At 52.1% G+C, this 14,088-nt stretch overlaps 1 protein-coding gene across 10 annotated transcripts in view; it reads left to right on the forward strand.

Annotated features, from left to right (window-relative positions):
* The window catches only part of SYNE3 (spectrin repeat containing nuclear envelope family member 3), a 124,930-nt gene that overhangs the window by 69,957 nt on the left and 40,885 nt on the right, over positions 1 to 14,088 (forward strand). For all 10 annotated transcript variants that reach the window (XM_050799021.1, XM_050799028.1, XM_050799023.1 and 7 more), the window contains 4 exons: positions 6,075 to 6,236; positions 7,369 to 7,716; positions 10,729 to 10,865; positions 13,335 to 13,509. In XM_050799021.1, the coding sequence (XP_050654978.1) occupies positions 6,075 to 6,236; positions 7,369 to 7,716; positions 10,729 to 10,865; positions 13,335 to 13,509 (822 nt within the window). The remainder of the gene's footprint in view (positions 1 to 6,074; positions 6,237 to 7,368; positions 7,717 to 10,728; positions 10,866 to 13,334; positions 13,510 to 14,088) is intronic.

Consider the following 14,088-nt stretch of genomic DNA (forward strand, 5'->3'; position numbering starts at 1 on the left):
GCCTCATTTTCATTCCCGGAGGCTCTCCCCTCACATGATCCAAAACACTATAGATACCATAGCTCTTATTAGTGAGAGCTGTTTTTTCTAACCTTTTCCTGTCTCTGACCTCATCTGCTCCCCCAACCTTTCTATGAAGTAGATGGAGAAGCTGTTATTGAACTCTTTTTTTTTTTTTTTTTTGAGACTGAGTTTCACTCTTGTTGCCCAGGCTGGAGTACAATGGCACGATGTCAGCTCACCGCAACCTCCTCCTCCCAGTTTCAAGTGGTTCTCCTCCCTCAGCCTCCCGAGTAACTGGGATTACAGGCATGCACCACCATGCCTGGCTAATTTTTTTAGTAGAGATGGGGGGGTCTCTCCATCTTGGTCAGGCTGGTCTTGAACTCCCGACCTCAGGTGATCCACCTTGGCCTCCCGAAGTGCTGGGATTACAGACGTAAGCCACTGTACCCGACCTTTTGGACTCATTTTTTAGATTAAAAAACATTCTATGTGTCAGACACCAGTGGCCCAGTAGAAAAAGCCAGAGGTGCTTGTGACTCCTAAGGTGGTACTCCCTGCAGCTGCACCTCAGGTCCTGGGTGAGTGCCTGCACCTGTGACCATCAGGATGCGCTGGGGCCCCGGGTGCTTCTGTGGTCGGGCTGGGACAGTGAAAGGCAGGTTTGAGCTGCTGAAGAGGGAGCCCTTGCGTCCAGGGCTCTCAAGAGGCAAAGGCCCACGTGGCAGTGTCCTGGGGCAGGAGCGTGGGAGCCTGCGTCATGTGCGGAGACAGCAGTGATGGGGGAGATTTGGGGGACGGTGAGGGGGAGGCTGCCTCCATGGTGGAAGCCCTTGGAGTTGCCAGATGGCTGGCCAATGCTGATGCCAATGTGGAAATGGGGTGCTGTTGTTTGTGGGGTGGCTGGACCCTGCATGGAGAAGTGAATTCAGTTTTGGCTTTCTCAGCTGTTGGTTGAAGGCCCCTGATGAAGTGTTCCTGCAAGCTTGAGGACTTTGTTCTCACTCACAGGGAGCCGGGTCAGCTCTTAGACAGGAGAGCTGTGGTGTACCCTGGGGGTGTTTCCTGCCTCTATAAGCTGGTTGTGGGGAGGACTGAGGGGTAGGTGGGGAGGGGCTAGGCAGACCCCTACGGCCCCTTTGATCTTGTATTCAGAAGGTGTGAGCATGCATTTGTAAGGTATGAGGAGCTATAGCATCCACCAGATTCTATGGATGGAGCTTTCGTGGATCCAGAGGGTGCTATGTTCTTCCTAAGCCTGAGAGGCTCCTGAGAGGGGCAAACTTTTCCATCGCCCTTGGCCGGAGATTTAACCACCCAATCCTAAGCTCCTCATCAGCAAGGTAGGATGCAGTCCCAGGCGTCAACCTCCTGGGTGTCCCCAGCCCTCCAACCCCAGACAAAGGGGGAGGATTCTAGCCTTATCCCAAGGCGGGTGGGGACTCCACATACCCAGCAGCCCACAGGGATCCTTGATGGACCCGGCCTCCCAGTCCCTGCTGTGAACATTTGATGAAGACCTCCCCTGCATAAAAGGTCTCTCAGGGCAGTCCTCAGACTCCAGCAACAGATCTGTCCTGGTGCCTTCCTAGGGATCCAGGCCTGGCTTCGGGGTGGGATTGGTGTCTAGGTTCAGATTAGTGCTCTTACTTTTACCTATGAGAGCCCATTGCCACTGCTTGCCGTGCTAGGAACAGGCCACTGCTCCAACGAGGACGACCCATTTTTGACGTCCAACATGTTAATTAGCACAGCCTCTAGGGTTGATGGGGACAGAGCCACAGAAGCACCATGGGGTCCTCCCTGAACTGGAGCCTTTGTGACCACCTGATGGAGGGAGATTCTTGACTAGGGCCAAGGCTAAGCCCAGAGGGGAGCAATGGCACATTATCACCCCACAGCATTTGCAAGTGAAGTGTAGACAGGGCAGGCTGGCTGTGGGGAGAGGCTTGCTTGTTTGTTTTTAATCCTGATTTTAGTTTTCCCAAAGGCAGGCACATGGCAGCATCCTCACCCCCCGCTGCTGCCCGTGGCGGCCCTCACAGAAGGCGCGTCTGTCTGGCATCTTGGCCGTGAACCAGAGCTGCTTGTGATGAATCAGAGCTGCTCGTGCAGCCCTTTGCAGGGACATAAATCCACACCACCCTTGTTAATTGGTTGGGTTTTGACATTCCTGACAGCTCTGCCCGCCGCAGATGGTGTAATTGCTGGGGCTAACGAGAAGGTTGAGCACCTTCCCGTTTGTCACCCTGTCATTCTCCAGCACGGCTGGATTCTGCCCTGTTACTGTTATGCCTGGCGCAGGTCTCAGCTGGATCCCCGCGCCTCCTGCCAAGGTCCCCTCTGAGCACCTGCTCCCCATCACAGACTTTTATTTACCCTGGACTTCTCCAGGTGCCAGCACCTCATCCTTCACACCCTGGGGGCTGCGGCCGGCACTTCCATGGGATAGTTCACTCCCGGCTGCGTCTATCACCATCAGCGCGGCCAGGGGCCCAGCATTCAGCCTCCGCCTGTTACTCCTGACCGCTTTGTTTCATGAATGAGCCTTTCCTGTGGATGGAGGAGGCTCCAGGAGAGGTTTGACGGATTTAAATAACCCTGCAGGAAGGGAAGCCAGCAGGGGAGCTTGCAGAGGCCTCGGAGCCATCCTTAGGGCTGCAGGCGGAAAGCATGAAGGGCACCACACCCACCCCCCTCCCCTGCCGCCCCCCACCCCCACCCCCCCCCGCGCTTGCTCCACTTTCAGATTCAAGCAGGGCCCACGTTTTGTAAGAATTTTGTCTTTCTTTATTCAAGTTGTAAACTAGTTCAATTACTATAACTTTAAAATAGGCTTTTGACTGGGCGAGGTGGCTCACGCCTGTAATTCCAGCACTTTGGGAGGCTGAGGCGGGTGGATCACTTGAGGTCAGGAGTTCGAGACCAACCTAGCCAACATGGTGAAACCCCATCTCTTCTAAAAATACAAAAAAAAAAAAAGAAAAGAAATAAAAGAGAATAAAAGCTAGACATCATGGTGCACCCCTGTAATCCCAGCTACTTGGGAGGCTGAGGCATGAGAATCGCTTGAACCCAGGAGGCAGAGGTTACAGTGAGCCAAGACCAGGCCATTGTACTCCAGTCTAGGGGACAGAGCGGGTCTCTGTTTCAAAAAATAAGAAATAAAAATAGGTTTCTAAATAAGAATGTATGGTGCCTCCCATGTTATTTCTGTTTTTCACAACCCCAGTTGGAGTGCTCAACATTTGTTATTGTTGTTGTTATTTTTTGAGACAGAGTCTTGTTCTGTCAGGTGAGATAGGCTGGAGTGCAGTAGTGCAGTCACAGCTCACTGCAGCCTCTACCTCCCGGGCTCAAGCAATCCTCCCGCCTCAACCTCCCAAGTAGCTGGAACTACAAGCGTGCTTCACAAACCCAGCTAATCTTTAAATTTTTTGTAGAGATGCCATATCACTATGTTTCCAAGGCTGGTCTCGATCTCCTGGGCTCAAGCGATCCTCCTGCCTCAACCTCCCAAAGTGCTGGGATTACAGACATGAGCCACCATGCCCAGCCTTGAGAGAACTTCTCAGCTCTCTACGGAAGGGCTTGGTCCTAAGCCTGGGCTTCCCGTTTCTAAAATGGGGATATTTTCTTCTACTTGCAGTGGTGGTTGCAAGGTTTATATGAATTCATATTTCTAGATTCGGTGAGGAGCTTCCCAAAGAAGAGAAAGGCATGTCTGAAAGAGCTAAGGGTGCATTTCAGATGCATTTGCCCGTTCACTCTGCCCAACTGAGAATGTCTGACTTAGCTTGATGGATGGTCAGAACCCTCCTGGACAGGGCCTGGCTCCACGATGAAGAGCTGAGGTCAGCCAGCTATGGTTCATGCACCACCTCCAGCCCATTCCTAGCTTCAGCCTCAGCCTCCCGAGTAGCTGAGACTACAGGTGCACACCACCACACCCGGATAATGTGTTTATTTATTTTTTATAAAAATGAGGTCTGACTGTGTTGCCTAGGCTAGTCTTGAACTCCTGGGCTCAAGGAATCCTCCTGCCTCAACCTCCCAAAATGCTGGGATTATAAGCATGAGCTAGAATGGCTTTTATATTTTCAAACGGTTGGGAAAAAATGAAAGCCAAATATTTCTTGATGTGTGAAAATGACATGAAAAACATTTCAGTGTTCATAATTAAAGTTTTATTGGAATGCAGCCATTCTTTTCACGTTATCTGCAGCTACTCATGTGCTACAACAGAAGTTGCATGCCGGCGATGGAGGAGCTCCATATGGCAGGCCAAGCTAAAAGCATTTCCTGGGTGGCCCTTGACAGAAACAGTCAATGATTTTGGAGTCTGACACTTGCTGTTTGAATCTTTTCTGCAAGAAAAAAATCTTTTCTGCAAGAGAGTTCTGTGACATCCCAACTCCAGTCTGGACATTTGCAGAAGAGGAGGGTTTTGTGATTGATTGAGTATTAAATAAGACAATGCTTTGAAGTTTCACGCACACCTAGCATAGGTGCTTATTGAATGAGTCTCCTTTTTCCCTTTTCTTGGCTCTCTTTGGAAACTTCCCTCCGATGGCAAACACTCCAGATTTGTGCTTCCTGCCATTCAGGAAGCGTTCCCGGAGCATGCCCTGAGCTAGACCCCGGGAGATGAAATAACAGGGGCAGCCTTTTTTCTAGGGGCCTCCTGGATCCCCCAGTGGGTGATGATGCCATGGACAACTGCTGTGATGAAGTTGCATCCCAGTGGTTTGGGAACGCAGACGGAAGGCCGTTAATTCAGCCTGGGGCAATGGGCACAGCCTCAAGAGTGAGAAGGGAGCCTGGGGTTAGTATTGCAGGTGGGCACCCGCTGGGGGTGTCAGAAGAGCTTGGAGAAGGCAGGAGATGATCAGCAATGCCTCGAGGTTGTTAAGCGCTTACCAGTTGCCAGTCTCTGTTTTGGGAGCTGTGTGAGCTCTGGCCCATTTCATCTCACTTTCTCCCAATGAGGCAGGTGTTATTAACCATACCATATGGATGAGGGGACTTGGGCACAGAAGGGTTAATCAGGTGCCTAAGGTGGGGCCAAGGTTCAAGCCACAGGCAGTGGGATCCCAACCCCAGGGTCCTGACTGCTGGACCACAGAGCTACATCATGGGGACCTGTCCTTGAAATGATAGGCTACAAGGATTGGACTTGGGCCTGGGGCCAGTGGGGAGCCATGAAGGAATATGGGGAGACAGCACTGTGATCAGGGCGTGTTTTGAAAAACTTAGTCTCTAGGAGTACAGTCTGGCTCATAGCAGGGACACCATCATTTTTCCAAATGTCAGCCACCCTCAGGACATCATCTTGCCCCTGTGTTGTTAAGACCTTTGGTGGGACTGGCTGAAAATAGAGATGACTCCAACCCATGCAATACATATCACCGTATTCATGGGGAAATGGGGCAACTTGCCATTGATTTGCACACCCTGTGGACACTGTTGTGTAATGGAGCTAGAAATACTGGTTTCTAGCATTCAACCCAGCTCAGATTGAATCTTGGCGCTTTCCTAGCTGGGTGCCCTTGGGCAAATCGCTTTATCTCTCTGTATCTTGGTGTCCTCATCTGTCAAACTGGGATTGTAATGGTACCACCTTATGGAGTGGTCAGGAGAGTTCGCTGAGCTCGTGTGTGTCAAGCTCTTAGAGCAATGCCCAGCACCTTGGTGAGTGCTCAAAACGATAGTGTGATGAGGTAGTAGTAGTGCTAATGTTGTTGCTGCTGCCGTGCCTCAGTCTTGAATGCCACTCCTAGGATGTGGCAAACAAGATAACCAGCTGCATAGTGACAGGGCCCAGTGCCAACATGCTCTGGTCTCCAAAGCCAAGTCTCTTGGCATATTGCTTGTAAGGCAGAACAGAGTATCTGAGAGCTCTTTGTGTCTAGAGAAAGGGCTGGGGGTTGGTTGCACCTCCTGCCAACACACACAATCACAGACACACACACACACACACACACACACAGAGAGGCAGGCTACGGGTTTTCTGGCCTTTGGGCTGTCTGGGCTGGGGACCCTCATGGCTGGTGATTCTCCTCCTCCTGCAGGACCGGGTAGATCTGCTGGAGCAGGTAGCCCGGGAGCATGAGGATTACCAGGCAGGCGTGGACGAGTTCCAACTGTGGCTGAAGGCGGTGGTGGAGAAGGTGAATGGCTGCCTCGGGCGGAAATGCAAGCTGCCTATCACACAGCGCCTCTCCACACTGCAGGTAATCCCCAGCTGTGTCTCAACCAGAGGGACCCTAGGGACACTCACAGAGGGTGGATTCTATGGCATAGTTTCTTTAATAGGACAGTGCTCGGTGCCACAGAATATATAAGTACCCACAGACCCCCGTGAGGAGAAGCGTGGAATCTAGTCTAAACGCTTGGGTCCTCAGAGGCTTTATGGAAATCCCTGGCCAGCAGAGCATTTGGAAACCCAGGACCACAGAAGCACGGTCTAGGCCAGTGGTCTCAAATGGGAGGCATTTGGCAGTATCTAGAGACTCCTCATCCCGAGGAAAATCTTTGGCAATGTCCTAAGAGGGTAGAGGGGGTGGATGCTGCTACTGCATACAGGTGGCGGCCAGGGGTGCTGCAAAACCACTGTACAGTGCACAGGACAGCCCCACACAGCACAGAGCAATCAGCCCACGTGGCAATGGTGCCAAGGGAGAAGAACCGTGGTGCAGGCACCAGGTCTGCCTTTGGGAGAGTGAGCTCCCCACTTTTCACCTGCTGTGTGGCTTTCAGTGAGCCCCTGACTCCCTCCACAAAGTGAGTGGGTAGAATGTCTTTAATAATTCAAGAAGCACTTGATAAATTTTGCCACAACTGTGCAGTACCTGAACTATTTCTTTAATATTTGTATTTAAATGGGCTCTTTTTTAAAAAAAAAAAAAACTGATGATTATTTATTTAGAAAGAAAACATATCACTGTCATAAATGGAAAAGATGGTGCCGATTCCAAATGGGCAGATAACCACATAAATAAATACAATGAAACCGAATGGAGCCTTTGGTTCTGTTTGGCTCCACACTGTTTCCAGCTGAAGGTGTGGAAAGGAAGATAAACAAATGTCAGAAAGTGTTCAAGACAGAAGCACCCAACAGAGCCTTCCTCCTTGACTTAATCAAATGGCTTGAAAAAGACTTATGGGGAAGGAATCAGGTTCTCAGGTGGTGAGTCCATGCTGCTTAAGGCAGACAGTCCAGCCCTTGGGAAGGCCCCTCTGGCTCTAACACGGGACTCTAGGAATCAGTGTTTTACAGGGCAGTCCTAGGTCTGCTCTGGAAGATGCACCAACTGTTTTCTTTTTCCCTGCCTGTTTTTCCCTCACCCCCGCTACCCTCTTCAGGACATTGCCAAAGATTTTCCCAGGGGCGAGCAGTCTCTGGAGAGGCTGGAGGAGCAGTCTGTGGGCGTCATTCGGAACACCTCTCCTTTGGGTGCAGAGAAGATCACCGGAGAACTGGAAGAGATGAGGAAAGTTCTGGAGAAGCTGCGCGCCCTCTGGGAGGAGGAGGAGGAGCGGCTGCGGGGCCTGCTGCAGTCCAGGGGAGCCTTTGAGCAGCAGATTAAGCAGCTGGAGGCCGAGCTCAGCGAGTTCGGGATGGTCCTGCAGAGGCTGGCCCAGGAGGGTCTGCAGCCTGCGGCGAAGGCGGGGACCGAGGATGAGCTGGTGGCCCACTGGAGACGCTACTCGGTAAGCGTGTCTGGCCGAGTCACGAAGCCCGGGTTGCCGTCTATGCCCCAGGGTCCTGGCACTCAGACCTCCTCTGTGATGGAGAATCGGGCTGAGCCCTGAGCACACTCACTCTGCTTCTCCAGGATTCTTGATATCTCAGCTCCCTGAGTGGGGAGTAGACAAGTTGGATGTTTATCCCCATTTTCTGGAGGAGGAGGCTGGGGCCTGCAGAGATTTTTTTCCCCCAGCATCCCTAGAGTCACATGGTGGGTCTGTGAATAAATAACAGCAGAGGTGGATGAGGCAGCCAGGGTTGGGCCTCAAAGCTAGTCTCTTGCCCAGTGGTGGGATAAGATGTGGGCTTCCTCTGCGTGGAACAGGGAATATTGGATCAGAAGGGGAAACTCTTAGTGTGGAGATGATGGGGAACAAACATGGGCCTCTGGGAGGCCAAGCAGCAGAGGCCCACGGTGGCGGGGGTGCTTCCCAGACCAGACACGACATCCCATCAGAGGCTCCCCAACCCTCCCTGCAGGTGTACGCACCGAAGCTTGACTTGTGGATAAAGAGAGTTTTAAAATAATAAGCAACGGCCCTCCCCACCTCTGTCTGTATATATTGTTAACTCAAGATCACGACTCCATGAGAGGCGATATCTCCAAGGGAAGCCATCCCAGATCTTACCTGCACTCTGCCACCGTTGTTATATTTTTCCTCTTCCTTCTAATCTTTGCCCATATGCAACAATATTTTTTGTAGGGAGAAACAAAGGGCACGTATTCTTCAGGGCTGTCTTCTCGTTCGATCTTGTAGCAGAACAGGTTATCCTGCAGTGATCACCTTCCTGCAAAGGGAACTGTCCCCCCCTTTAGGACTGTGTGCCTCAATGCTCGTTGGAGGTGATATGGCACAGTGGTGAGGGATGGGGACTTTGGGGCCAGACTAGCTGGGTTTAAGTCCTAGTTTCTCTCCTTGCTAACCGAGTGGCTTTGGGAAAATTACTTTAACTTCTGTTATGTGTGAAATGAAGCACTGAGAGGCTGGGAAACTTGCCCGTGGTTATATATCCAATAGGTGGAGATAGGGATTTTAACTCGAACCCACGTAATCTGACTAAAGGTCATATGCTTCCAACCACTGGGCCAGATCGGGCTCCCAGTTCTAGAAAATTAACATAGCAAGAGGAACAGACCAGGAATCCAGACATCAGTGGGTCTGTCCCCTCCGGGACTGCAACCCTGGGATGCTCCCGAGAGAGCAGAGGGCTGGGTGTGACTTGCGTTATCCCTCTGCTGGTCAGAACAGGACCCTTGTCTGTTTCAGGGAGACTGTTTTCATCGAACGTTGAAGTCAGGGTGGATTTGTGGCTTATCCAGTGTCAGGTCAGAAATGCAACTACCTGGCAGGGTCCACCCTCCTGAGCCTCCCAAGGAATCAGCAAACTAAACCTGATAACAGGACAGGTCCCAGCACGGCATGTCAGAGCTAGAAGGGATGCAGTCTTATTTTTACAAGGAGGGAAGTGAGCCTAGAAAAAGGTCATGCTTAGCCAGGCCACCCAGCCATGGGGCAGCATCGTTCCCAGGAATGAGGGCCCTGGGTGTTCCTGTACTGCCTCAAGTTGATGATGGGCCTTCCAGTGGCCGGGACAGGCCTCTCTCCAGGGCAGCCCCCAGTCTTGCTCACCCTCTGCACCCTTGCGCTTCTTTGGCTGAATTCCTGCTGGCCAGCCAGCTTTCCTGACCACGGATATGCTGGGCTTCTTCATGAATGATTTTCAACCTGCCAGTTCCCACAAACCAACTGTGTCTGGTCTGTGAAAACTTTCATAGACGTCATTATATTTGCTAACTAATTGAATAGCGATAGGAATATTTTTGAGAATGAACAGGGCTGGCTGGGCAGATTCGGTGTCCTTCTGCCTACATAGTGGCAGCCACTATGCCCGTATTGCCCCAGCCACTGCCTAAAATCCTTCCCTCTATTTGTGCTTTCTCCCTTGAGCTTAATCCTCTAAACCCTGTTCATCCGTGGGTCACCCCAGGCTAAGCCTAATTGGAGCTGCCCCCAGTTCCTCGTGAATGAAGGATCGAGCAGAGGTCGGTATGGTCAAGAAGGGCAAAAGCACAAGGCTGCCTCCTGGGATTGAGGGAGCTGGGGATGGGGAGGGACCAATGTACCCCTGCTCTGTACCAAGTACCTTGTCCATATCACCCGACCCATGTGGTTGGTGAAAGTGGCCCCATTTATCAATGAGGAAACAGCCCAAAGTGCACAGCTAGGAAAAGACAGAGGTGGGTCTCCAGGCCAGCTCTGTGTTGTGGCAAAGCCCATGCACTTTCCACTACCCCACTTTGCCTCCTACTGAGCAGGGCCAAGCAAGGGACTGGGAGTCCTGCAGATCACGGTCAAATGCAGAACTTCCCAGGACAGCAGGGAAAGGCTGTGTCTGGAGTGTCTGCACACATTGAAGTGAAGCAACTTAGGAATAGTCCATGCAAATATCTTCTAGGCCTGCTGAGAATAATAACCGGGTTCACAGGCACCTTTAGAGGCATGAAGAGGCCCTGCTCTGATGTCAGGTCCACCATCTGCAGACTCTGCAACCATCAGACAGCTCTTAGGCCAAGTTTCCTTGTAAATAACATTGGGACACAGAGACTAGCCTTTCAGGACTGTTGCGAGGCTTAAACAAATGGGACACCCAGGGCGCTCAGCCTGGCATTGGTGTCCCTTAGTTATTTGTATCATTAGGTTCCAAGCTTTGCCATGGCGATGCTGGGAGGTAGGCGATACAAAAGAGCAGAACCGTAGCCCAGCAACAGACAGGAAAGGCTGAGTTCCAGGTCATGGAGCTGGAGATGGGAGGACAGGGATTGAGCTCAAGAGTGGGACCCAAGTTCCTGCCCCTGGTGACAGTTTCTGCCCAGCCTGGCCCACCCCCACTGGCCATGGTCACCCCCCTGCACACACACAGTTATCCTGTTGAGGAGCCTCATCCTCCTGCTGTGGTATCGTCATGTGCTGCAGGCAACACGGGCGGCGCTGGCCTCAGAGGAGCCCCGGGTGGACCGGCTGCAAGCCCAGCTGAAGGAGCTCATTGTCTTCCCCCATGACCTGAAGCCACTCTCTGACAGTGTCGTCGCTGCCATCCAGGAGTATCAGAGGTATCTGGGAAGGCTGAGGGCGGTGGGACTCAGGGTGTGCTGGAACCCACATTTCCCCATCTCCAGAAGGCAGGCTTGCTTTCTCCTGCAACCTAGTAACTTCTAAATCATTCTTTGCACCTCTCAATGACTGGCTTTTGCAGGTTCTCTCTTAGCTCAGACACTGTCCCCTTTGACTGTTCTGCATTTGCTCCCAGAAGGAGGCCTGAACTTTGCATTTATCCAGGCTACTGGTTGAGCCATCCATCCTATCATGGACTCTTTATGCAGGTTAGCACTGGGGAGGGGTGATGGCCCAAAGGGAGGACTTTTCAATAGACAGACTCCATTCCCCTGCCTTCGGGTGCTGACTTCAACATCCGAGCTGTCTCCAGACCAGCCTCCACCTGCCCCCTCAGCCTCTGGGCTCAGGCACAGCAGGACCTCCAGCTTCCTAGTTTAGCAAAAGCAGCAGCCCTGTATCCTCCCTGTGCGGAACTGAGCCAAGTGTTGATTTGAAATCTGTTACCTGTCCTCACTGCATGAGCCTCCGAGGTGTTCTGAACATGGTACAACTGTCCACACAGCTGTCGTGCGTCTCCCACCTCTGCCTGGTGCAGGGAGCTCTTTCAGAATGAACGAAGGGAGCTCCTTCTTTGCCGTGTGTCTCTCATCCCACAGCATGCTCAGGCCCACATCTATAAAACTGGGGCAGTGGCCTGGATCCCCCATGGGATGCTAAAGTAGGGGTAGGACTGGGGTTGGGGGGTTGAATTTCCTGTGCATGAAGCAGGCAGGGAAACAGAGTGGCCAAGGGTCTTCCTCTCTCTCTGGTTTCTCTCACTGAGGTTTCAGGTACTGGTTTCCTATGACTTGGTGCTGGACATTGTGTTTGAAAAATTATTGGCCGGGCGCGGTGGCTCAAGCCTGTAATCCCAGCACTTTGGGAGGCCGAGACGGGCGGATCATGAGGTCAGGAGATCGAGACCATCCTGGCTAACACGGTGAAACCCCGTCTCTACTAAGAAATACAAAAAACTAGCCGGGCAAGGTGGCAGGCGCCTGTAGTCCCAGCTACTCGGGAGGCTGAGGCCGGAGAATGGCGAGAACCCGGGAGGCGGAGCTTGCAGTGAGCTGAGATCCGGCCACTGCACTCCAGCCTGGGCTACAGAGCGAGACTCCGTCTCAAAAAAAAAAAAAAGAAAAGAAAAATTATTTGTAGAAATTAAATGGGCCTAGAATGACGTTATCTTACTCAAGAAAGGGTTTTCTTTGCTTCTGCCAGATGCCTGGGGGCAGGCAGGACTAGTCTAGGGTCTCCATAATTTATCTTCAAGGCTTGTATTCCCTGGTCATGCAGCTGGGCTATCCGTCTGTTGGACTGGCTTGCTTGCAGTGCATTTTTATCCTGAGGGCATGGACCTTTGCGATCCCAGCTTCATGTGAGGTGCTGTTTTCAGAATCTGCCCCTTTTTGATAGACTCTTATCCTGAGAGGCTGCCAAAACCCTAAGTCAGTTTTGCAGCTATTTCTTCCAGATTGGCAAGTGCCCTCAGGGTCAAAGTAGCTTTGGATGTTAGACTCACATTTTTATTACTTGTTTTTTAAAACTTTGATCAAGCAATTTTTTTCTTTGCCTTTTGTTTTTGTACTCAGTGGGAGGGCCAGTCTGAATTAATTATTCTTCTGTTACTGGAAGAATAATGTCTCCATGTGTCATCTCATCTAACACTTAAAATGATTATATGCGAGGGACACTGTGTTGCCTATTTCATAGGTGAGAAAACTGAGGCTTATTAATATTGAACCACTTAAGGTCGCATAGCTGGCCTGTCTGGCTTCAAACTCCCAGCTCTTTATACCTACTATAGAATCAGAGAACACTCATGCCTCTTATGTATTTACGTATTTACTTTGGAGACAGGTGTTGCTCTGTCACCTAGGTTGGAGTGCAGTGGTGCAAATCACAGCTCACTGCAACCTCGAATTCCTGGGCTCAAGCAATCTTGCTACCTCAGCCTCCCGAGTAGCTAGGACTACAGGCATGCACCATGATGCCTGGCTAATTTTTGGTTTTTTTTTGTAGAGATGGGGTCTTGCTATGTTGCTCAGGCTAGTCTCATACTCCTGGCCTCAAGTGATCCTCCTGCTTTGGCCTCCCAAAGTGCTGGGACTACAGGTGTGAGCCACCATATCTTGCCCATGAATGTAAATTATATAAGAGCCTATAGGTCCCAAGGAGCCCCGGTGTCTGTCCTCAGGAAGACCCCAGGCCTGCTGCTGATGCCTTTTCATAGTAATATTAACCAGAGTCCCTTCCAGCTACATCTTGTGTCTACTGCTGCAGACACTCCCAGCAACTGAGATAGGAGAAGGCCCACCCTGGGAGCAGTGCACCCTGGGCCTCTTGAGGGTCTTGGTGGAGGCCTCATCCCTGGACTGAACCCACTCTCTCTCCTCCCTCGTTTTCTCCCTCCACGCTCCTCGCAGCCTGAAGGGGAAGAGTGCCAGGCTGCGCAATGCTGCAGGGGTGGAGCTGTGGCAGCATTTCCAGCGGCCTCTGCAGGATCTGCAGCTGTGGAGGGCCCTGGCCCAGCGGCTCTTGGAGGTCACTGCCAGCCTGCAGGACCTGCCTTCCCTTCACACCTTCCTACCCCAGATCGAGGTAACCGTGGTCCTGCCAACTGGGTGTGGCTGGGGTGGGCCACTGGCGGGGCATGGAGTTTCAGCCTCTCTCCCAGGGCAAGGCCCATTGCTGGGTCCTCCGGATATCTGGGGAGAGCTCACTGCGCCCGGTCTGCTGAATCCTGGTGCACAGGGAGTGTCCATGCTTGCTTGTTAGAGTGACAGAGGTCAGCTTGGCTCCGGGTTAACCCGGGGCTCCGTAGGGACGCTCCCCGCCCGCAAGCACCTCCCAGGTGGAGGCATCAGCAGTCCTGAGAAAGCAGCGTTATCAGGCCATTGCCTTTACTGCGGCTGCAAGCGGCAGGAAATCTGACCTGACCTGCGGTATCTTAAAACAGGGACATTCAGGCAGTCCAGGGTGCCAGGCCATAGCTCAGTGGTGTCACCAGGACCAAGCCCTTTGTAGGTCTAAGCCAGGTCTCCCTTCATGGCCCCAGCATGGCTGCTCTGGCTCCAAACATGCATCTCCCATGAATATCAACTGGCTCCGGTTGGAGCCGCGGGTGCACGGGGCTCTCTCCACCTCCACTTCCGCCTTTCAAATCCTCCCGACTCCTGC

The sequence above is a fragment of the Macaca thibetana genome, chromosome 7 (assembly GCF_024542745.1).
Source record: "Macaca thibetana thibetana isolate TM-01 chromosome 7, ASM2454274v1, whole genome shotgun sequence".
Taxonomy (NCBI): Eukaryota; Metazoa; Chordata; class Mammalia; order Primates; family Cercopithecidae; genus Macaca; species Macaca thibetana.